This window comes from Plectropomus leopardus, chromosome 19, assembly GCF_008729295.1.
Source record: "Plectropomus leopardus isolate mb chromosome 19, YSFRI_Pleo_2.0, whole genome shotgun sequence".
Lineage (NCBI taxonomy): Eukaryota > Metazoa > Chordata > Actinopteri > Perciformes > Serranidae > Plectropomus > Plectropomus leopardus.
The window spans coordinates 8,278,832-8,304,198 of NC_056481.1; the positions used below are offsets into that span (position 1 = coordinate 8,278,832).

The 25,367-nt window shown below is 41.9% G+C and overlaps 1 protein-coding gene across 1 annotated transcript in view; it reads left to right on the forward strand.

Annotated features, from left to right (window-relative positions):
- The window catches only part of usp54b (ubiquitin specific peptidase 54b), a 64,640-nt gene that overhangs the window by 30,634 nt on the left and 8,639 nt on the right, over positions 1–25,367 (forward strand). Inside the window, exons 4-15 of the mRNA XM_042508408.1 lie at positions 4,007–4,141; positions 5,576–5,689; positions 5,848–5,930; positions 9,164–9,269; positions 13,423–13,569; positions 17,184–17,333; positions 17,958–18,150; positions 18,376–18,558; positions 18,843–19,062; positions 21,231–21,617; positions 21,889–22,016; positions 22,732–22,893. Coding sequence (XP_042364342.1) covers positions 4,007–4,141; positions 5,576–5,689; positions 5,848–5,930; positions 9,164–9,269; positions 13,423–13,569; positions 17,184–17,333; positions 17,958–18,150; positions 18,376–18,558; positions 18,843–19,062; positions 21,231–21,617; positions 21,889–22,016; positions 22,732–22,893 — 2,008 coding nt within the window. The remainder of the gene's footprint in view (positions 1–4,006; positions 4,142–5,575; positions 5,690–5,847; positions 5,931–9,163; positions 9,270–13,422; positions 13,570–17,183; positions 17,334–17,957; positions 18,151–18,375; positions 18,559–18,842; positions 19,063–21,230; positions 21,618–21,888; positions 22,017–22,731; positions 22,894–25,367) is intronic.

Below are 25,367 nucleotides of genomic sequence, written 5' to 3' on the forward strand. Positions count from 1 at the left end.
TATTCCCCCTCCATTCTCCTTGGCGCATTGCTGCAGTCAGCACAGCCACCATAACACACACACACACACACACACACACACACACACACTATTGCTCACACAGTCCCTTTTTCCTCTTCTATCTTTCTGTTTCCCTCTCTCTCTCCATCTCTCTCTCACACACACACACACACACACACACACATACACACACACACACACACACACACACACTCCCCATCAGTACGACTGCATTACCTTTCCCATTGCCAACCCTCAGCCTGCACACACTCAGCCACACTCGCAGACTGAAGCCTTTTGTTTTATAACAGTTTCACCCCACCACCGTCATCACAGCCATCTTGCTTCAAAAATATCAAATAAAGTAGTTCAGAAATTATTTAAATAGAACCAAAGACATAAAGAGGACAATCAAATTGGGAGACAACTCCAGTAATTATTTACTTTATGAATTCGACGTGCATTATTAAAGCTTGACTTGCGATCATTTTTTGTGTGTATATTTGGCTCGAAGATCTGGTGTTTTTCTCAGATTCATAATTCACATGTTTGGAAACTTGGTGCTCAGGTGGAGATTTGGTCAAAGAAAGAAAAGGGTCAGCAAATACAAAAAAGTACTCAGTAGAAGCAGTCCAAGCAGCCATAACAGGTGCTTCGACCCTGTCTTCACTGGTCAAGATGAAGAGTTGTGCGAGTTGGTTGTTCAAAGAAGACTCTGACACTGGAGACTTTAAATTAGGGAAAGATGGTGGTTAATTCCTCATGTCTTATGAGGTAACTTTGGTATTTTTTTTATCCCAATTTTCCCATATTTTTGTGTCTTAAGATGATAATTTTTGAAATTGATCCAGTATTGAGTGAGAGGACTGAATCTGTGAAACAGGCTGCAATGTAACGACTCTGGGCAAAAATGCAGCATCATGTATGTCCATTAATAATGCCTTTTTTGTCAAAGACAGACCAAAATTATTCTTTTTTGTGTCTATTACTATGAAAAAGATCCCTAAAACTAAAAGAGTAAAATCATTTTTATTGAACCACAAACAGCTCTGTGGTCGTTATCACCAAACCCACCAGACTCTGCTTAAATAAACTACAATTTTACAACTGTAAAACAAACTTCATTCAAAGTCGACAGAAACAAATCAAAACTCACAAAAACCCCTCGGCTTGTCTTTCCGCTGTGTCAACAATCACCAACTCTGGTTTAGTTGAAATAAACCCTTAATTCACCCAGTTAGATGTGAAAATACTCTGGCTCTGTACATGGTAAAATTACTCTTGATTTGAATGGAGTCAGTTGGGGTTAAAGACATCTAATTGGGTCAATTAAGGGTTCAATTCAACCAAACCAGAGTTGTTGATTGAAGATGTTTTTTGAGAGTTTTATTAAGTTTCTGTTGACTGTGAATGAAGTGTGTTTAACGATTGCAATTTTGGGGCTCTTTCTGGTTAAACGAAAAGGATTTTCCTCTAACAAAAAGGTCTATCTCTGCAGGATCCCTTCTATAATGCTGTCAGACACTTATAATGATAATCTGAGCCTGTCAGTGGCAAAAACGTGCATTTTTTGTGGACTTAAATAACAGTGTGAGCCCGGAGTGGTCACACTGATGTTTCACTGTCACCGGTTGCAGCAGTTTTGCTAAATACTGAACTATTCAAAAAACTGTTGATCGTTTTAGTCTCTTAGGAAAAAAATAGTTTTATCCCACATTAATTCAGTAACTTAGTATTCGTTGCAGATGTATTTACATTAATGCTGAAGCTTTGTGCGTGATTTTACTCTTAAAAATGGAAAAGGTGTGGATACAAACAGATAAATAATGATGAACTATGTTCGAATATCTGTCTTTTTTTACAGTGTTTCTCGGTCTTCAGCACACTGAGCTCCTGCTGGTTTTCAGTCCAGCCATCTAATCAGTGATTGAATTACCGCTGGGACAGAAAACCAGCAGAGCACCAACCACTGCTCCGACACATCATGCTGACTGGTATTTATTTGGGCTGTTTCAGTGCGGGTCAAAAATAGTCGCTCGGTTTTGCTTTTTCCAGCAGAGAATTCTTACCAACAACAACAACAAAAAAAAATTAGGTCATTTTTATCCGTTGGCAATCTGGAGAAAGTTATCCATGCTTTTATCTCTCCCTCTTAGACGACTGCAGCTCTCTTCGGTCCAGTCTCGAGTTGGTCTCCGCTTGAACTGAGCGATACTTTTTGTGCTCATGTTCGCTGCATTTAAAGGACAGATTCATGTGGATGGACCTACATGAGCCATTTCCAAGACTGATTAGTCTGGTAATACTACAAAAACTGCTGTTACTGCTGCTATTACTGCAACTACTATTTATAACAATATTGACAAATACAAACTATTCACTATATATAATAACAAATCCCCATCAAACTAGACATAGTTACTACTAAGAGTAATACTGGAAGACACTGATGGAGGAGTCAAATCTTTTACAGATATTACTAACAGAAGCTGTAAATTTATCCGATAGAACAAATAACCGATCACACGGGGACATTTGTTAAAAGGTGGAGCCCTGCCATGGCTATATAAATACCACAAAGTGATCTAAATCTTTCAAAACATTCTGAATCATACATTTAACTTTGTCTTCCCAACTTGTGTTTTTTACTTGTACATACAAACGCTTATACCACCATACACATTCACACACTTTTCCTGACCCCTACGACCCAATCCACATTGTAGATTTGCACACACACACACACACACACACACACATATACATTTTTTATATTTTTAACTTCCATATTAGCATAAGGCACAGTTTTATATTTCACACACTCAGCATATTTTCCATATTATAATTTCAATATTCACAGATTAGAGCAAATTGTCTGTTACTGTATGCTTTACATTTATATTTTTACACACTTACATACTCAGCATATTTACATACTTTATTTAAAATATTGAAATATTTACATTTACATACACTTATACTGTATTTCTGTTTTCTATTTTTATATACATACTCTCTGCGCTTGGAGATTGTGGTGCAATGAATAACCAAACAGTATAAATGTATATATACTGTATATATGTGTTCCAACAGCACTCCTAATGAACGGTCCAGCTCCAAAAATAAAAAAATCTGTTGTGGGTGCAGATGTTTTAATAGTGGCAGGTCGCCACAAATAAATGAATGTGTGTGAAGCTGTAGCGGACACTCAGGGCTTAGCTTTGGCCTCAGTCAGGGGATTCAGCGGATCCTCCACTGGTGCTTTTTTTGATAAACAAGCTCTGTTTTGATGCTTTTTTAATGCACTCTGGCACCTTATTTAAAGTAACAGTACAAAAAGAATTCACAGTGTGAATCAGTTTATTTTTATTGTGAATTCAAAAATGTTTGGGGGGCCACCCAGCGCCCTATCACAGGTCATATTTTGTCTGCAAGCCATAAGTTGGCTCTCACTGATGCAACCAGTGTAAAACAGCTCTGTCCCCTCCAAACTGACTGATCTTCGTCTTCAGGCTCTGAACGCTGCCCTCAAAACACACTTCAGTGGCCTAGCTTTCTCTCCGAGCCCCCGCAACAGTTTGATTTGGTTTCTATTTTACTGCTACAAAGCACTCTGAGAGCTGTTTTTGTCGGAGAAAAGTGCACTACAAACGCCATCTATTATTGATACGGTCTGATATCGAGGCCAGCTATGCTGTGAGGCTCGGTCGCGGCATTTGATTCAGTCCGGTCTGGATTTATTGTGCGGCACTTTGGTTCCCGACAACTTGACAACTAGTTCCACTGGTTCTGTTTCACGGGTCAGTTGACGATTTACAGTATAGATGTCAATTCACAAACACTCAGATATATACAGTTCGTGAACAAAAACTGTAAGTGTCTTTCAGGAAAAAGCATTTATGGCAGGGTGTATATTTGTAGCAGTGAAATAAAGAATTAATGCCTTTCTATATGCGTGTGTGTGTGTGTGTGTGTGTGTGTGTGTGTGCGCACGTGTGTTTTGCAGAGTATCTTTGCTCAGTTCCAGTTCAGCAGTGAACGTGTGCTGCCATCAGATGCACTGCGGAGCGCATTGGCCAAGACTTTCCAAGACGAGCAACGCTTTCAGCTGGGTATCATGGACGATGCTGCCGAGTGCTTTGTGAGTCTGAGACACAACATAGCCACACACACACACACACACACACACACGCACACACAGGAGAGGTGATGGGTTGCCTAAAGGCTCTTGTCTGAGGAAGTCCCATCTTCACTGCAGTCTGAAATCTTCAGGGGACGAGGGATATCCAATACTGCAGCCTCAAAGAAACATGTTTTTGTCGAGCGCCTAATGTTTCAACTTTTGTTAGGCCGAAATCAGTGTTTGTTTGTTCATTACTGTATTACGTTGTGAGGTATTGCTTGTTTTGTTGTCCACCCCTTGTACCTTAAAAGAAATAGTTTTCCCAAGAAATGATCACTTGTAAAAATGCCTTGAGATAATTTCATCAAATTTAGCACAAACGTCCACTTAGACTCAACAATGAATTGATTAGATTCTAATGATAAAAGTTCAAAGGTCAAGGCCACTTTGCATTCATCTTAATGTTGTAAACACAATACTTCAAGAACGCCTTGAGGGGATTTCTTTAAATTTGGCACAAACGTCCACTTGGATTTAACAATGATCCTATTAGAATTTAGTTGTCAAAGGTCAAAAGTCAAGGTCACTGTGACCTTTTCTGTTTCTGTCTTGTGAACGCAACATCTCAAGAGCACTTTTTTTTCTTCAAAATTTGGCACAAACGTCCACTTGGACTTAAGGATGAACTGATGACATTTTGGTGGTCAAAGGTCAGGGTCTGTCTGACCTCACGTCTGTCCAGTTCTCGTGAATGTGATCTCTCAAGGATACCTTGACAGAAACTTTTCAGATTTGATACAAATCTCCATTTGAACTGATAAGATTTTAGTGATGAAGGTCTGACATTTGTAACGGAAAAGGAGACATTTGGTCTGATTCTGAACTGGTGACGCTAATTTTGGGTGCCCATGTTGAAACTGTGCTGATTGTATAGATTCTCTGGCGGAAGATGTGTGTGAAGCATCCATATTTTCGCTGGCTCATGTCTTATTTTGGAGTAAATCTTAACATTTCGAGAAGAAGTGAAAAAAAATAAAATTACTGCTCACAGTTTAATTTTATAATCACAATGTCTTCTTCATTGTTTTCCTCTCTTAAGCCTTTCTTGTAGATTTCTCTCCACCACTTCTTTCTTCTTGCTTCTTTCTTTCTTCCTTGAAGACCTCAACTGTGTGTGTGTGTGTGTGTGTGTTTTGTGTGTGCCTGGTTGGCCCTGTCTGATCGATTGGTAGTAAATGTGTTCAGTCAGGGAATCCGTCGGCTTCTTATGAAATATAGATGCTGCTCCCACGGTCAGATTAACAGGAGCACCAACAGAGAGGAACGATCAAACACACACATTCACACACACACACGCACACACACACTCACTGTACATATGTATACAATATAAACAAGCACATATGCCAACAAACACACACATTAACAGATTTTGCCTTATGTGTGTCTCAGGAGAATCTCCTGATGCGTATCCACTTCCACATCAGCGCGGAGAGCCGAGAGGACATCTGCACAGCCAAACACTGTATACCACACCAGAAGTTTGCCATGACTCTGTTCGAACAGGTAGGACCATGTTCAGTGCCTCTGTCACTTTAAAGAGCTGTTACATATTTCATTTTTGTTGCTTTAATTTAAAAAAAAAACAAAAAAAACAGCCCACACAAACATTTTCAAGAACACGATGTCCAGCGATGAATCTGAGGATGTATTTGTATTTGTAGTGTGTCTGTAACAGCTGCGGAGCCACATCGGACCCCTTGCCCTTCATTCAGATGGTTCATTACATCTCCACTACATCCCTCTGGTAAGACCAGACACACACCTACACACACACACACACACACACACACACTGCAGTAAATCTGGCAGCAAGCTGAGGCTGGGTGGCAGTAAAGGAAGGTACAGCGTGTTCTCTTCCTCCCTGCACGGGTCCCTGCTGAACACTGAACTGTGAGCGCACACATGCACATTATGCACACACACACGTGTACGTTCATGCATATGCAAGAGCAGGTGAGCTCGTGCATAATGGTCTCCGCCATGTTAACGTGCAGGTAAATCCACACAGCATCCTCGGAGCTGTTACATAAAACTCGCACACGCTCCGAGTCAATGAAATAAGGAACAGGGGAAGTAATCAATCAGCTGTTTGATTCAGTAGACCCAGGGGGCGACATAAATCTATAAGTGGAACAGTGGGTCGGATAGGCTGCGAACGAGAGGGAAATAAGAGGATATATCACACCATATCCTTTTTGGAAATGGAACACGGCAGAGGAAATCGAGGGATGAATGGGGGGCAAAAGTACAAATAAACACACTGTGTCAAGGTAGCTGTGGGGCACAGCGGTGCCGCTGCTCTGTGTTTGTGCCTGTTAGCACTGCCAAGCTATTTTTACCCTTAGCTCAGCCTGTTGTTTACAGTCGAGATAGCCAAACATGCAAAAGTCAACATGAGTAAGATAATCAGAGGGCAACGCAAAAGACAAACAAACGTCTGGTTCAAGCACGATTCAGACACAAGTAAACAGAAGTACAAGTGTGCTCCTCGCTTGTTGTTGTTTTTGCCTGCGTTTATAGCCTCGCATCTGCCCGCGCATCTGAAGAAGAGAGGAGTGAGGGGTTGAAATTGAGCGAGAGAGAGTGTAGAAGAGGTTGGGTTCATTTCAGGCTAATGGAAGGGGTGAGGGGTGGGGGTGGGGGGGATTTGGATGGTTTTAAAAATCGTTATTCTTAAAGGAGTACTTCACCGGAAAAAACAATGCTGATTCACTGCACACATAAGCGCATACTTCAGGGATACTCAACTTGCTTTGCTTGGGGGCCACTTTTGCAAAATGACAAGAGGCCAGGGGCCAGTCACAGCAGCCGCATACACATTTCTAGGATTTGTAGGACTTCAGAACGTTTCTAGGATTTCAGGACGATTGCAGAATGTTAGGATGCTTCAAGGATTTTAAGACATTTCGTGGATTTAGGAAGTTGCTAGGATTTTAGGACAGTTGGTCCAAAAGTTGGTCCTCCAGTGACACTTTTTAAAAAAAAAAAACAAGCTCTATTTTTGATGCTGTTTTATGCACTCTGGCTACTTTTATATACTAAAAATACAAAAACAATTCCTTGCGTTAATCACCTAAATTTTATTGTGAATTAGAAGATGGTTGGGGGATTGCACAGCACCCTTTTGGGGGCCAGATGTGGCCCGTGGGCTGTAAGTTGAGTATCACTGCCAGAGATATAGACAGAGCTGCAGACAGACTTGCACAAGTCCATTTGGTATTCACAGATGGTAATAATGTATGTTTGAGTTTGTCCTTCAGAGGACGATGGTACTTAAAAGGGATAAATGCAGCTCAATAATAAAGTCTCATTGTTTTAAGCCTTGCAGAAAAAATACACTTTTCTTCTTCAAGCAAAGCTGTTTTTTCATCAAATTATGCTAGTTGGGGATGAACTTCTCCTTTATTAACAATAATAATGTTTCTGTAGTGTTACTGCTCCCCGTGGGGAAATCGTCTTTCAGCATGGTCACTTTATGAAGGTCATAGATCTGTCAAACAGGATTTAGAAATTTCAGAATTAATGTTTTTTATTACTTTAAAGAAGTATTTCGCCAATTTCAAGAAGGTCCTCATGTAAAACTAGGCTCTCTACGCGCCTGATCAGACCAATAAAAGCTTCGGCTGGTGAGTGATGTAATGTGGACTTGTCCGTATTAAACAACAGCGGCTGGCTGGATCTCATATTACAGTTAAATAATAAGCTAAAAACATTTTTATGAAAAGATTTGACGCAAGAAACATTGAACTCAGCATCTTGCTTTATATTTGATCAGCTCTGCTTGGTATTTCTGTTTGATCACTGTGTTTTCGGCCTTAATTTTCACTCCGTAGGAAGTAGTTTGGTGCCTATTTCCTGTTCACAACTCTCGCCACTACAGTGAAACAGGGCGTTTAAATATGTTTCTGAAAATATTTCAGGCGAGAAGTGGGCAGTGCGGTAGCATAATCTTAGTTTTACATTCGATCAGCACTGCTTAGATTTACCGTTCGATCAGATTTCGGTCCGAATTTAGGAGACAGGGAGACTAGCGCGCTAAGTCTCTTGATCAGCTGGATAATCTTTGTGTCCACGGCATGGTTGGCATGGCAATGTGAAAATGCGAAAGTACAGCCTGTAGTTTGAGCAACAGCCCCGTGAGCCAGCGAGTCACCGCCAAATGACATAAATTGGCAGTGTTTCGGGGAGGCAATTGTAAGATGGAGGGAAGTTTACCACAGTTCATCTACACATACAACTCACACTGTTTTGAAACAAAGCTGGTTTAAAATCAGTGAAGTATCCCTTTAAAGTCTCACTGTTTTATCCCTGCAGAAAATGACTGTCTAGAAATACAGTTTTCTTTCATCACATGCTGCTAGTTGGGGATGAACTTCTCCTTTAATAACATTGATAATGTTTCTGTAGTGTTACTGCTCCCTGTGGGGAAATTGTCTTTCAGCATGGCCACTTTAGGAGGGTCAAAGATCATAATCTGTCACACAGGATTTAGAAACTATCTCAGAATTAATCTTTTTCGCAGCCTTAATGGCTCCATAATGTAGATTCCCTCTTTCCCCTTTTCCTTTGTTTTATTTTCTCTATTAAGTGGATGAGAAAAAGCACTGACTCAGAGTCAGCGTTGATGTGTGCCTAAGCAATACACAAGGCCAGATGAACAACACACTGAAGAATTAATAGATTTTCAACAGATTTTCAGCCAGAAATACCAGAGGAAATTAAACAATTGCCTGCAAATTACTGTACAGCACCACAAAACAGACAAAACTTAACAAGTTTAAATAATGGAAACAATGTTTCTGCTCTCCACAAGTCACAGTTGGGCTTCACAATAGATTTTTTTCTACTATTCACAAAAGCTCTGGCCTCACTCACTGCGTGCGTCATTTTGGTGTGTGTGTGTGTGTGTGTGTGTGTGTGTGTGTGTGTGTGTGTGTGTGTGTGTGTGTGTTTGTGTTTGTGTTTCTGATGCTGCAGTAACCAGGCGGTGAGGATGCTGGAGTGCAGAGAGAAACCCACACCGGACATGTTTGGAGAACTGCTCCGCAACGCCAGCAACATGGGGGACCTGCGCAACTGCCCTGTGAGAGCACACACACACACACACACACACACACACACAGCTGTGTAGCTGTTTTGTGTCTCTATGTGGTTGTTTTCCCCAGTTTCATAGCCATGAGTCTCATTTTGTGTGTTTTCAGCTGGCTTTCATCTCTTTATAGTAGTTCTATGTGTCTCAGTTGGTATTTTATCCCTTTTTGTAGCTGTTGTGAGTCTCATTATGTCGCTTTTGCAGCTGTTTTGTCTCTCTCTCTGTCGTCATATGTGTATCTTCATAGTGTTTTTGTCTTGTAGTCATTTTTGTGTCTAGTTTTAGCTGTTTTGCCTCTTTTTGTAGTCTTGGTTCTCTTTTTGTCTCTTTGCAGTTGTTTTGCATCTTTTTGTAGTCATTTTGTGTCTCTTTTATGGTAGTTTTGTATTTCTTTGGGGTTATTCTTTTATGGGTTGAAATGTATTAATTTGAGTGATTTTCTGCAGGTTAAACCCAGGTGAGCCCTGACACTTTGGCTCCCAGAGCCTGTTTCACTTCATTAATCTATCCATGCAAAACACACAGACACAAGCACAACACATGGGCACACAATTCACATACGCCCACTCAGTACACTCAGCAACTTGATACTGTGAACCTCAGGGCAGGAACAAAGTTACAACTAAGTATGCACAAAACATCTGCAAATCCCTCTTTTTTAATCTGAAAAGATGGATTAAACCAAACAATAACGCAAAAAGCAGGCTGAAAATCAGATTTTAAAGTTATAATTTGCAGCATAACCACTTTTTAAAATTATTTCTTGTTTGTTTTTTTTCCCCTTTCTTTCTTGGTCGGCCCAATGTTATATAATCAGCAGCTCATTTGCATTTTCTTCCCATTTTTCTCTTCACTTTCTATTACCGGAAGCATTTTCTGAGTTCTCTTCATCGACCTCCTTTACAGTAAAACATAATGAACGCCGTCGTCTTGCAGCAGGAAACAAAAGAATGTGGTTGTGCAGGGAAAAATGCGGGTATTTTTGGATGAAAATTAAAACAAAAAGCGACGAGCCTCGACAATATTGTCTGCTGCATTGGAGAGCGATTACTGTAAGATAGAGAAACAGAGGAATGTGTGTGACGCCTTTGTTCTGCAGGGTTGTGTGTTGTGCTGCCACATGAGAAAGTGCTGCTGCTGAATAGATCCAGCTTGGCCCCGCTCTCTGCCAAAGTGTCCGCACAAAGAGCCTCCTCAGCTGCCCCTCTCTTCACATACCACCACCACAACCTCCTCAGCTGCTGCAGCTACACTAACACACATCGTTAGCTTGTTCACGGCCCAAACGCTGACTTTGTGTGCGCAGTCCTGTGGGAGTCACACAAACCTGCCTCTGTTTATCTTCCATCACTTGCAGCGCTGATCTTTTGTTAATACCACATTGGGCTTTGCTCAAACAAAGTTATGGTGTTTGGACGGGAGCGCGGCTGCTGGAGGATACCGGAGGTGCCAGGCTGAAGATAGGAGAGTGTGAGGATGTTTGTTCGGTGTTAAAGAGTTGACAGAGGGAAGTGAAGTGAAGTTCTTAGTACATGATTTTTTAAATAAGATAAAATTAATGGAATTAATTGAATATATGGATGCTGTGTTAGACGTTTTCAGCTCTTATACCACTTTGAAAGCTGCAATATAGACAGATTACATATTTATTTAAAGGGCATAAAAACCTTTGTTTTTTTCTTCTTTCATATGAACCAGTCAGGATTTACAGGAGTAGACCCAGAATCTGAATGCAGCTGGGATTGTCTTTAAATGCCAAGTTTTCATGTATTCCAAGTTTAAAAATATTAGTCTTGGTAAAAAAAAAAAATAAAAATTGTAGCACTCTCCCCACTGACAACTTGCTACACAACACCCACTAGCTGATGGAAACACATTGACAGGTCACTACAAAACACAGATGATTAAAGCCTAAAAAAGCTGCTGAAAACTCACTGACAGGTCACTACAAAACATGCACAACTGGAGCCCTAAAGTCACTTGAAACACACTGACAGGTCGCTACAAAACACAGATGATTAAAGCTTAAAAAAGCTGCTGAAAACTCACTGACAGGTCACTACAAAACATGCACGATTGGAGCCATCTGCTGACCCCTCCACCTTCCAGTGACAAAGTGATCTCATATATTACGCCACTTAACGTTGATGTGATATGTATGAAATGTGCAAATGTAACATATTCATGGTTTGTAGAAATGTACAATGCCAAAATTTTCTTCTGGCAACTTGGCTGATTTGCAAGCAACAATTATTTGTGATACATGCAGTCCTTTTTTTTTGCATGATAACACTGCTTGCAAATCTCTTTTGTGCAACAGGCTTTTTTCATATATTGGGCCACTGTTTGTGTTGATACAACTCTGACCTCGCCAAATAGAAAATATATAAATTAGATATTAGAAATAGAAATAATGTTAAAGGAGTCGGATTTGGTAAAAACCATGAGCAGTCAGGCATTTGGTAAAATTAATTCCCATACTGTGAATTTCAGGGGTCTTTACTATCAATACTTTCCTCAGAATAGAGCAGTAAAGCACCAAACTGTTGTTTTTTCAACGCCAGCCTTGTCAATTGCATGTGTTTTTTTGCCCCGTTGGACTTTGTATTTGCTGCTTTCCCAGAACCCAGCAATAATTTGGGCCATGACTGATGGAAACGGTGGCCAATACTACAAAAGTAACATCCAAATTGTAATAAACAGGGGTTGTTCTTTAATAATAAGGGTATTCACACACCTCTGTATGAATGTATGTTCAATCCTACATCTGCCCCATTTTATTGCACACAAGAAAACAATAACATATCGTTAAATAACAAAACAAAATTCATGCAGTATATAATGATTTGGAAGTAAAAACAATAACTTCAGACAGAAATGTGCAGGAGGAGCCAAAAAAAATCCCCATGGGGTCTTGCTGAGTGGCCCTCCTAATGTGAAACATTTAGCAGAGAGACAATTAAAGTAGTACAAACAAATACTATGTAGGGGAACAGAAAACAAAATTCATAAGGTGTAAAAAAATAAAAATAGATCAAATGGAGAATCTGCCTCCTTTCCTGATAAAAGGGGGATAGCCTCTTTATTTCGGATGCTGTGTGGAGTCGTGAGGAGGCATAAGTACAAACATTTCCCTAAAGTTGTTTCATTTTGCTCCGAAGAATGCCACCATCAGCACTCTGCAAACCTACAGTATCCTTTGACCAGCAGCACTATTATATAACTCACTCTCTCCTGGAAATGTCTGCATAGCCATGGCAAAAAAAAATAGATAAATAGAATAAAAAGAGGAAAGAAATCTTTGCATATAACATTCAGAGATGAGGCTGCACCGATCAATGCTGTATTATGAAGCAGAGCGAATCTGTTTGTACGATCATTTGATGAATGATGCTGTCAGCGGCCGTTCCCAGCAGTGAGGCAGCGCAGAGAGCTAACTGTGTCCCGTCAATGTGTCCTAAGCTAACAGATAGCCCGTGTGTCTCAGTGCTGTGCTGTTTGGCGGCTGCTCCGGGCCTTGTGTTTGTGTCCCTTTCTGAGAATTTAGAAGCAGACCCTGGCAAAATACCTTCCTGCCGTGTCTGGTGCCAGCGCAAGACGGCACGCCGCCCACAAAGGGAGCGCTCTGTGTGTGTTTGTGCATATGTGTGTGTGTGCGAGAGCGTTGTGTTTGGCAAAGTGTCTGGTTGCCAGGGTGTTCTCAGGCTGTTTCCGAGCCCACTCTGCCAGCACTGCGTGTGTGTGTGCATGTGTGTATGTCTTTTGTGTGTGTGTGTGTGTGTGTGTGTGCACCAGCTCTGCGGTGGGTCATGACTCAAAGGAAGGATTCAGAACACACGGTTCTGAACTCAACAGAAGGCCCAAGGGACAAATACAACTCAGCACAGCGCGTCTTCCTCTGTCGTTCTCTCTTACAATCCTTTCATCATCTCTTTCCTCCCGCCTTTTATCTCTGCCCCTCTTTCTCCTACTGTTCACTTCATCTGTGTGTGTGTGTGTGTGTCCGTGCGCGTGTCTTCGTCACTGCCAAATAAAGGGACGTTTTTAGCGAAGTACACCGCTGTCACACTCTGCGTCTCATAACACAGGATGAATAAACCTGTTTGATCAGACGCTTTTTCTCCTCTCCCTCCCTCCATCACAGAGTAACTGCGGGGAGGTGTTGCGTATCCGCCGGGTGCTGATGAACTCGCCGGAGATCGTGTCCATCGGGCTGGTGTGGGACTCAGACCACTCTGACCTAGCTGAGGACGTCATACACAGCCTGGGGACGTGCCTGCGTCTGGGAGATGTAAGGGGATCACACACACATTACTCACACACATTATGCGGTCATTACAACACATTAGCATATGTTATTTATGCCTTTGTGAGCAGCCAAGCACGTACGCCCAAATGCTGACATACATGTGGGCACGATACTCTAAATGTGATGGTGAAAAGAGCTTTTTGTGCAGCAGTGAGCCAGACGTGCTGTTTGGTGAAGATGTTTGTGGTGGTGGCTGCACCGTCAGCACCTCATGATGCTCATGAGACGTCCCGTTGGTTGCGCCAGATCAGTTTTAAGAGGTCGTGAGATTCACAACTGAAGTCCAAGATAGATTGCCGTGAAATTCAGTACACAAAGTCGTTGTTTCCAGAGGATGAGGCCCACGGGCTTTAGGGATCCCCTGACTTCTCATTTGGTGCCACCATCAGAAAAAGAGAGATTATAACCACACATCAAGCAGCATTCTGAGGTGGCCGACAGGAAAGTGCCCAAAACTGCAGTTCTTCAAAAGGCTGGCGAGTTAATCCCCGTAGACACCCCCCCCAAAAAAATCTCACTCCCAACTCATCATAAACAGGTGCTTGGTTAATGGCCCAGACGCTCAGAGATGGTCACATGCAGTATGTTTTTTTTTAAAAAAAAGCTTCTTTTTTCACAGGATATGTACAGTCCCTTTTCAAAATAAACCTAGAGCAAAGTTTTAAAGACTAGTTTCTTTTGGGTTAACTTCCTTAAGTTTAGGCAACAAAAGTACATGGTCTGGTCTTAAAATATGCGTGTGTGTGTGTGTGTGTGTGTGTGTGTGTGTGTGTGTAAACTTCTATCAACCTCTTGTTTAAACCCTCTTAGCTTCCATGTTGTTCCCACTTTACGACCTCAAAGCACATGAACACGACGAAGTCTGAAGAACAGCTTCCCAACTCAGAAACTACGACCTTCCCACATCACATTAACGCAGCAGCGGACTCTCAGTCTTGTTTTCATGCAGATGAGGGTTGTAGGTTGTGGAAAAATTGGAACAATGCTATCCCAACAATCACACTGATTCCCATATTGTTTCTCTACATTGCATACATTCAGCCTGACATTACGTTCATGGAAAATGACTCTCACTGATGTCGCATCCAGTTGACATGCAATAGTCTCCCAGTTGAACCTTTCTTGAAAAGTTAAGAAATCCTTTAACCTCTTGAACCAGATCCCTTTGCGTGCTTCAATCCCTTCAATTCCAGGCTGACAGCTTACTCATTACTTATTTTCCACATGGGAAGTCAAGCACTGGAGGCTACATGATATGCTTGGCATTTAAGTGCTTGGAGTCGTGATGACACTGTTGATCGGTGACTGACGGTAAAAACAGATGCCGTGTTGTTCTGTTTCAAAAATGGTTAATGATTTTTCTGGTTTATGCAGAGGTACAGTAACAGTGGCATGTTCAAACAGATTTTCCAACAATCAGACAAGGACACACATACTTACCAACACAAATATAGAGAGTACAAACATGTGCGTGCTGTAGAGCCCTGTAAACTCAACCAATCCTGTTCAAACTTGCTCTGCAAAACAACAAATCATAACACACACGACACACTCAGCCGCCTGACTTCCATTATTCTCACAGAGCTGCTGCTTTCACACCTCACACACGTGTTCGACCCCCGATACTCCGTGTCATGACTGAGTAATGCTGGTGCATTTTAATGCCACTGTAACATCTCCAGCCGCATTCTGAAGCGATATCCATGAATAATGGATCAGTGAATATGACTATGTGTTACAGTGAGTCAAGTTCTTTCCTCTATCCTCTATCTTCTGTCTCCGCCTGCTGCTGTTTCCCTCGTTTTCATCCCGCAGATGCGAGATGAAGCTAGTTGTCAGAGACGAATCGGAGGCGCAATCCATTGCGTTCTCCGCTTCTGTTTAGTCGTTCAGATCAGAGAAAGTTAATCCATCTGCCTCCTGAATCCCTCCGCCCCTTCTACTGCTTTCACTTTCTGCCTTTGTCTGTCTTCTGCATCTGCTTACTGTCTTTTTTCTGCTTCCCTGTTACTCTTCTATGTTCCCTCTCTTTGAGATTAGATTATTGTACTGCTGAAATGATACATCTACAGCCTCTTTCCCTCTCACTGGTTAAAAAGTTAGTCAGGTTTGTTTTAAGGAGAAAATAAAGATAGTGGTTAAGCTTTAATTGGTTGGCTATTAACCCTTTGAAACCTAAGCAAACCAGCTTGATTTCTTTACATGGTATGGGAAGAAGGCAATGAGCAACTTAAGAAATGGCCATAAATAATAATGTTTGCAAAAAGATACATATAACAAAGAAGTTACCTGAAAATAAGCCAAAGGGGGAAAAAGAAGGAAAGAAAATAGCCCAAAAATAATAGTTAGAAAAATTATATTAAATAATAAATGTGTTCATTTTGTGTGGCTTAAATTTAAATATATAATTAGAACCTGACATATGCCTATGTTGTGAGACTGTATTTTTCTATTATTTTCTTCTTTTCTTCTTTTTTTTTGCGGGATATTTCTTGCGAAGTTGGTCATTGTATTGTTCCCTTTCTTTGAGTTTTGGGCTGTTGGTCAGATAAAAGAAGCAAATTGCAGATGTCACTCAGGGCAACTTTCTGACATTTGTAGACAAATGGCAAATTGCAAAAAAAAAAAAAAAAGTAATTTTTACAGTAGATAAAACCTAGATAAAATGATATTTGTTATTTTTACGGTATTGAACCATGAGTGTTTTTACAGCAGCAGGGCACAGCAGAATGCAATGTGATAGGACTACGAAAACTTATGTTCCTAAACCAGTGATTCTTATGGCCCACTTGCCAAATCTGGCTCCCACCAGGGTGCTGGGTGGCCCCGCAACCATTTTCTAATTCACAAAAAAAACAAAAGATTCAAACTGTCAAAAAAAACATAAAACAGCATCAAAAAAGAGCTTGTTTATCAAAAAAAGTGTGAGTGGAGAGGTCCTGCTAAACCTCAAATGTCCTAAAATCATAGAAACATCCTAAAATCTTAGTAATGTCCACAAATCCTTGAAATGCCCTAAAATCCCAGAAATGTTCTAAATCCTAGAAGTATCCTAAAATTATAGAATTGTCCTGAAATTCTTAAAATGTTCTGAGATCCTGCAAACACCCCAGAATCCTAGAAAAATAATAAAAATGCCCAGAAATCCCAGAAACGTCGCAAAATCTTAGAAACGTCCTAAAATCATAGAAACATCTCCGGGGCTGCTGCAACGGGCCTCTGGCCTCTGGTCATTTTGCAAAAGTTTCCCCCCAGGATTAAACCAACAAATTTCTCCACTTTAACACGTTCATCTGTTTGTATAATGTGCAGATAATCACTGTGTATCATTTGTGCATGAAAAGCTGCAGTAGAACTGTGTCTCTGTGCAGGATGTGCAGAGAGGAAAGTGAGGAGTTTGAGAAAAGGCAGTGTGTGAAGGATTACTGCATACAGCATATACACTAGGTGAGCAAAAATGTGCTTGTATTCACATTAACTCCCCTATCTCTACCCCCCACCCCACTGCACACCTCTCCCTCTCTTCCCTGCATCCCTCCCTCCCTCCCTGTCTCCTCCCCCTCCCCTCGCTCCTCTCTCTCTCTCTCTCTCTGTAGTTGTTCTACCGTGTGACAGAGGAGAGGGCTCGCCAGGCGGAGCTCTACTTGGTGGGCATGGTGTGCTACTACGGCAAGCACTACTCCACCTTCTTCTTCCAGACCAAGATACGCAAGTGGATGTACTTCGACGACGCCCACGTCAAAGAGGTGAGACACAGTTTTGGGGGAAAGTCTGCATGCTGCAACGCGGGGAGGGCAGCGCTGTTACAGTATCTGCTGCATCTCCAGTTGTGCCGGTGAGAGCAGCAGTGACAAGTAACTGTGTGTTAATTGAAGTGCTGCATGGTCAGCGGGGGCGGCTCGAGATTGATTATGTGTTTCAGGGTTTAATCTCCGTCTTTGTTTTAATCTTAGCGCAGGTTTGAAGTGCTAGAACTGGTTTTATGTAGTGATACTTCATGATTGGAGCATGATTTATCCTCCACGAGGCTGGAAGATGATATTGTGATGACTGAATGGAGGGGAGCTGGGTTTGTGTGTGTCAAGTGTGATATAAAGTGAATCTACACGTCCTTGACACTTCTGTGGTCATATTAGATTATTGAGCTAATGAAAAGTGTGATAATATGATATAGATAAGGACACACAGCAGCACAGTGTGTGTTTGACCTTCTCGTTTTGGTAGAATATGCGTAATGTTATATCCTAATCCGGATAGATTTACTTTATGTGTGTGTGTGTTGGTTTGTATGTATGATTATGTGTGTCTTTGTGTGTGTGTGTGTGTGTGTGTGTGTGTGTGTGTGTGTGTGTATTGCCCTGCACCTTCAGATCGGCCCTAAGTGGAAGGACGTGGTGTCTCGCTGTATCAAAGGCCACTATCAGCCCCTGCTGCTGCTCTACGCTGACCCCCGTGGGACGCCGGTGATACTGCAGGAGAGCCCCAACCCCTGTACCAGCTCCAACCCGCAGCTGGAGCTCCAGCACTGCAGCAGCAAGGCTGGTTACGACAGCGAAGACTCTGGTACAGCATAGATGACACACTCTGCTACAGATCAGATCACTCTGTGTTTAACGTCAAAGGAGGCAGGGGGGCAGCGAGGTTACAGCTTTAAAGCTCTGACCTTCAACCCTGTAATCCAACTTCTGCACACTGCAGAGCCTGAATTTATATTCTGACTTTTATGTAAACATATGGAGATGCAGGATTAACTGAAAGGTCGTGTTTCTTTCTCTTGTTCTCTCTCAGGTCGGGAGCCATCCATATCCAGCGATACTCGCACCGACTCTTCAACAGACAGCTCGAGCCATCGCGCCTCCCGCAGCCGATCTCTCCACCAGTCCACGGGCAGCCACCTCTCCAGCGAATCCCAGACCACGGTGGTCTGTAATTACGACATCGGCACACCGCCGCACGGTGCTGACGCCGGTGGTGAGTCCAAACTACACAAGTTTCGATACTCACACAGTGCAGCTGACAGCTTCTGCAAATACACTAGTGACTGCAGTGTTTTCACAGAGAAAACTGCAGTACTTGTTGTAGAATCAGGAAAGTTTCAGTGCTAATGAAGTGCAGTGCAGACTTTTCAGGTTCTGCGCCTCGTTACCGGTTACTCTCATGTTTACTTGGTGCCACTGCCTACATAATTGCCCCCTGTGGGATAAATAAAATATTGGATTTGCTTTTCCTTTCTCTCTTCTTTCTCTCACGTTCAGAGTCAGCGGTGGAGGGGCCTCCCCGCCCTCCCTCTCCTCCCCTGCAGGAGTACAAGGAGACAGCCGTCTTCCTCCTCTCTTCCCGCCGGCCACTCACCTCCTCCTCCTCCTCTTCTCGTCCCCTGTCCTCCTCCTCTTCGTCAGGAGTCGGGGGCTGTGAGGGCGGGGCTGGGGGGCCCCACTGGGAGGATGAAAGCACCAGCAGTGAGAGCAAGTCCAGGTACTGCACCAGCGATACACACGAACACATCGACTTTAGACATCCTGCATATAAAGTCACCTGCAAACTGGTTAAAGTTGTATTTTATAGTTTTCGTCATTTCATTGTCTGAATATTTAAATACACAGAAATCAGTAAACCTTGCTTGACAAGTGCTGTATTTAATTCCTCTGCTCATACTTTGCAAAAAATGTCGCTTACTGTTCGGAAACAGTGTCACGGTGAAAAGCCAAGAGCTTATTTTTGCGGTTTCTGCACTCTGTCTGCGATTTTCGTAGCTACCTTTTCAGTGCTGGGAGTAGGGATGATAACAATTAATCAACGATCGATTAATCGGTTGTGAAGAATTAAATCGAACATGTGAAATTTAATCAGTTAATCAATAGGCTATGCGAAGCTGTCAAAGTACATGCAGAGTGTTGCTGTGAGCTTTGATTGAGGAAAAGCACATTTGTATTGTTTTTCTGTTTGTTTCTTTGTTTCTTTCAAAAAACAATTAATCAATTAATCGATTGTTAATTTGACCAACAATTGATTAAGGAAACTGCTTACAATTTGCAACTCTAGTTTACTTTTAAAGCATATTCCACTACAGGTTATTGAATATATGCCCTAAAATTTGACTTTCTCTCACTATGTTTGAACTTCTCAAACAGAATAATTAAGTTGTTTTGTAGGTGATGTGTTTTTACTTTTACTTTCGACTTAACCTCTAAAATGAGTTCTCTATTTTCTTTTAAGAAGATTTTACTTAAAAGTTGCATTTACATCTTTGAAGTAGTTTTTAACAGTCGGCTTGTATTTGTACTCTCTAAACCCAATCAGCAGAGGCAGATGGAGGATTCGCCCTGTTTAAAGGATGTTTTGGCGTTGCATAAATAACTAGAATTACTGCCTTGTGGTTGTTTGCCTCAGGAGCCAGTCAAGTTGCACTTAGAGTTGACTTCCATGAATGTTTCACACACACACACACACACACACACACATACATAAACACACACAACAGTAGCACAGAAGATCTACACACTCAGCGCAGTTTCAAGATTAGTGCCACCTCTTAAATATCTGCCCAAACAAGCTCCTCTTCTGTTCTTTTCAGAATATTCTGATGTCACAGTGAAGTTGACCTTTGACCTTTTATATATAAAATGTCGTCACGTCATCATTTCTTTCTTTTTAGACACTTATGTGAAATTCTGTTATGAATACCGTATGAATTCATGAGTTATGGCCAAAATCATGTTTTTTTAAGTTCATAGTGACCTTTGACCTTCAACCACCATGTTCGTATTAATTTATTGTTAAGTGCAAGCGGATGTTTGTGCCGAATTTGAAGGCATCGTTCTTGATATTGCATTTACGAGAATAAGGGCTTCTGTCCACCTAATGTTTTGTTTTTATCAACGCCAGTGTCCTTTTTTCTGTCGGTGTCTGCGGCTGCCTGGAGGAACAGTGCTGCTGCCGGCATCATTTTTCAGAGCGCTCTGCCTTTTTTGTGCGGCCGCTTCCGGCACTTCAAGTTTAAAATCTCTGGACTATTCAGACAGGCACCGTTGATGTCATTGCCACTTTTTAGCAAGGCTGCTGTCACCGCAAAGACGGAGAAGATCGACCTGGAGACACAGGAAGTTACTGGTGTGTGTTGTGTCTCAATCAACATACAGCTGTACGCTTGTTGTTAGCTGTGTAGTCAAACGTCTGCTAATGCAATGTCCCGTTAGCTTACTAGCTAATGCTAATGCCGACATATTGTCATAGAAACAAAACGTTTGCACATTTTTTAAAAAAGCGCTGGAAGTGCTCTTATATAAATGGCTGGGAAGCGTTCTCCAGTGCCCTGCTGCTGCGTTTCATCTGAGGAAATATGCTAGGTGGACACAGGCCCTAAAGCAGATTAACTCACAGTGACCTTGACCTTTGACCTATGACCACTAAAATCCAATCACTTCATCGTTGAGTCCAAATGGATGTTTGTGCCAAATCTAAAACAATTCCATCGAGGCATACTTGAGATATGATGGCAATAATAGGAGAGCTGGCTGCACATACATACAGACAGGCAACGCAAAAACATAACGGACGTAACTATTCGGGAAGGATATCACCGTTCTTTCCACTCCCGGAGTCGTGTGACATCCCGTGTGACATCTTCCTCTCTTGCTCTGTAGTTCCTCTGGAGGCCGCTACAGGCCAACCTGGAGGCCGCGGAGAGAGGCCCTGAACATCGACAGCATATTCACCCGACCGAGAGGCTCCTCTCTGGGCTACAACACGCTGCCGGGCCCCTCTCTCCCTCCGGAGCCCCAAGACTCCTTTCCCCCAGCGGTCCCCGCTCCGCCCGCACAGCCAGGACTGCCAGAGGCGGAAGGAAGGGAGGTCGGGGAGTTAGAGGCGGGGTTTGGGCTGGTCGGGCAGCCCAGGTCTCTAGGCAGCGGGCGGACGATGGGACCCCCTGCCCCTCCACCTCTGAGAGGGGTGGAGCACCAGCCGCGTCTGATCCAGAGAATGGAGAGTGGCTACGAGAGCAGTGAGAGGAACAGCAGCAGCCCCGACAGGTAGGAAACCCACAAATAACAATTACTGTCTGTTCCTCTCTGTCTCTGTCGTTCATTGTCTTTCCCTCCCTTGGTTTCTGTGTCAATTTCACTTCATCAGCCTGAAATACGATTGTGACATTAACAACAACAAATTGTCCAACAATCCAGCAAAAACAAATCAATCATCGGACATATTTGTCAAGAGACGTACGATCTGCGCTCTCAACATTTCTCCCTTTTTTCTCCTTTTCTTTCTCTTTTTCTTTCTGTTTTATTTCTCTCCTCACAGGGAGGTGGGGCAACAGAAACGGGTGCTGATGTCAGGACCTTCATGGCGTTCGGTGCCCAAGTCAAAGAGCAGCGGTGCCATATTGCAGGAGCTGCCTTCACCTAGCTGGGGCGGCGGCACCAACACAGGTGTGAATATATGCATCCAGCAGGGTTTGTACAATCATGGAAACGATAGAAAAAATCATGGAATTTGCAAATATCAGTTTCTAGGCTTCGAAAAGTACAGGAAAACTAAGTATATGCTGAAAAGTGTAAAATGTAATTTTGTTTCAATCTGTATATTAGCACATGATGTGTATTAAGGAAATCTAAAAATCCAACAATGCAGTTTGTTGCTTGTGATAAATTATGTAATTTATGGTGATTTTTAAAGAAAAAAAATTGCAAATTCAAACATGCCTCCCAAGGCATGTTTTCTTAAAAATTACCACAAAATCTTTAAAAAAAAAAAAAAAAAAAAGGCAAAAAGCCCAAAAACAAAACTAAAAAGAAAAATATTTGCAGTAAAATGAATTCAAAATACAGCCAATTAACATTGAATCCCCCTCCACTAAAGCCAAAATAAAAAACATTTCCCTGCCCAGTTCTTAAAAAAATGTTTGACATGCCTCCCAAAAAACAGCATATATTTAAAAAAGATATTTTATAATTATGAAAAAGAAGGAAGGAGTATCAATGGTTTTTGCACAGAATCCATGGCTTTAAAAATTAGCCTCAAAGTCACGTAAAAGTCATGGAAATGTTTTGGTAAAAAGGTGTATGAACGCTGATGTATTTGTCTACTGTAATGTCCGTTTGAGCAGATCGATCTTTTAATATTCCACCTGATTTATGTGCTCAGGCGGCTCGGGGCGCAGTGAGCTGGACGAGCTGCAGGAGGAGGTGGCGAGGAGAGCCCGCCAGCAGGAGCAGCAGAAGCGGAGGGAGGCGGAGCGGGAGGCGGCCATGGGATTCAACCCCAAACCCAGCAAATTCATGGACCTGGACCAGCTCCAACACCAGGGTACGGGAATGGAGAGAGGGATGAGGAGAAAAGTGGGAGGGAGTGAGGGTGGTGGAGAAAAGAGAGAGATGTGTGGGAGGTTAGATGTTTTTAAGGAGAGCAAAAGAGGTCAGTTCACCCATCTGACAGAAACATATTCTCTCAGGGACTATGTCTTTGTTTAATGCAAACAGTCTGCATGAGATACCAGAATCTAAGTGAGAATATGTGGTTTTTGTACATTTGTGTGAATTGACCTTTTAAGGTGACAACTGCATTTAAAGGGACAGTTCACCTCAAATTCAAAAATTGCAAATTTTCCCTCTTACCTGTTGTGCTGTTTATCAGTCTAGACTGTTTTGGTGTGAGTTGCTGAGTGCCGGATGTATCGGTCGTAGATATGACTGCCTTCTGTCCAATATAATGGAACTGGATAGCGATCAGCTTGTAGTGCTCAAAGCACCAAAAAAATACATTTAAAAAACTCAACATCAGTGTCTCTTTCCAGAAATCACGACCTGGTTCCTCGAGATAATCCACAGACCTTGTTGTGAGCAGTTTGGGAACTATTTTCTTTCTACTCACGGACGAGAAAACTTTATGAGATTTGAACATTAATGGCATCCTCCTCGGCTGAGCTGTTAGTTCGTTAGTAGTAGATGCACGCTTCCTTCTGCACAGTGATGCAGTTGAAACTAGAGGTTGAGCGGTTTATCAGTTTCGATTATTCGGCACCCATAGGACGTTTCACAAACTCACTAACGGTGGAAGTTTCCTCCGCTAGTGGCTGCTGACTGCGCAGCTAGGAGGAGCTGATCAGCGGGGAAAGCTCCAGAGACAGCTCGTCCCTTCTGTCATATGACTCTGTATAATATATTCTTCATTTTAACATGTTAAATGATTTTTTGGCCAGATAGCAGCAGCTGGACCAGCACCAGCCCTTGTTTCAAAACGATAACACTCAAATATTTTATACACAGTCAGGCCATGAGCTATGTTTTAACCTAGTCTTGTTTTTTTTATATTTTATAAACCACTGAGGAAGTGTTTTGAGTATTTCTGAAATACAAAATTACTCCACTCCATCTGTCTTGTGTGGAATTTCATTTGAATTTTCAACAAATTAAAAAACACTCAATAGTTATAGAGAAATGTATTTTATATTCATGGTTACTTTGATGTTCAGTTCCACTTTTATATATTGACTTTGTATTTCCTTCATTCAGATTTGTAGTTCATTTTCAACACTGAAATTTTTGCCAGGTAAAGGGGATATCGGCAGATTAATAGGAAATCAGCATTTTCCTGTTCCAGACTATAGTTTAAAATAAAATCCACTTTTCTACCTCTACTAGAGAGAAAATAGTTCCTACATGAAACTGCTCATAATAATGTAATTTTCTTTGCTTTGAGCACCACAAGCCGAGTGCTAACTAGTTCCATTATATCAGCGAGAAGGCAGACATCTCTACAGTCTATATCGCCAACACTCGGCAACTCGCACAAAACAATCTGGTCTGATAAAAAGCACTACAGGTAAGATGAAAAGTATGTATTTTTGATTTGGAGCTGAACTGTCCCTTTAAAGCTGCACAGGGCGACTTCATATGTAAACTGTAACTGACTTAACAGACAATTTCAATCTTTACTGAAAAAAACTAACAAAAAAAGGCAAATTTAAGGCGCTTCAGCTGGAGAAATGTGAGGCTTTTTTATGATCTCGTCTAATAAAGATTATTTTCTGCGTTAAAATCTTGCCCTGCGCAGCTTTAAGGTGACATTATCACCTGTTGTCTAGTTCAGCAGTTGCAGTAACTTGTATGTTCTGTCTGACCTCCTCTTTGTCCTCATTCCCATCTGTTCGTCTGTGTCTCCATCTGTCTCCCTCCGTCTGTATTTTTTATTTGTGTGTTAGTTCAGCGAGTTGCTCTAAGTCATCTTGTATATATTTCAGAGTTTTGTGTGTCATCCGCGAGTGTTTTATGTCAGAATAAGTGTGTGCGTGACAGGTCCAGCTGAGCTGAGAGAGCAAACTCTTTTCAGACCCGTTTTTACCAACATGGAAACTCATGTGGGACGTTTAGTGACCAAAACCAAGTGGGAAACTTGATTCCCATTCAGAATCACATTCCCAGTCTTATTTTAGAGCTGTAGGGAGTTCACAGTGTGCGTGTTTTTCTTTTAATGCAAAAAGATTTTGAGTATTGGTGTACATCCTGTGCAGTGTCTTGTTATGTCGGTGAGTGTGTGTCCTTGTGAAGCATATGCATACATAGTTATGTATGTATTTTAGTGTACGGTGTATTTTTGTCTGTGTGTGTGAGAAAGAGAGAGATTGTGTTCCAGAGCTGTAGACATGAGACTCAAATCTTACTTAAAGGGGCACTCTGCCAATTTTACATGTCAAAGTCAATTTGCAATTCACGGGGAATAATGAGACTGTAATGTCTTCTGTGGCTCTGGAGGAGCTTCGTCTATTCTGCCGTAATTACTCA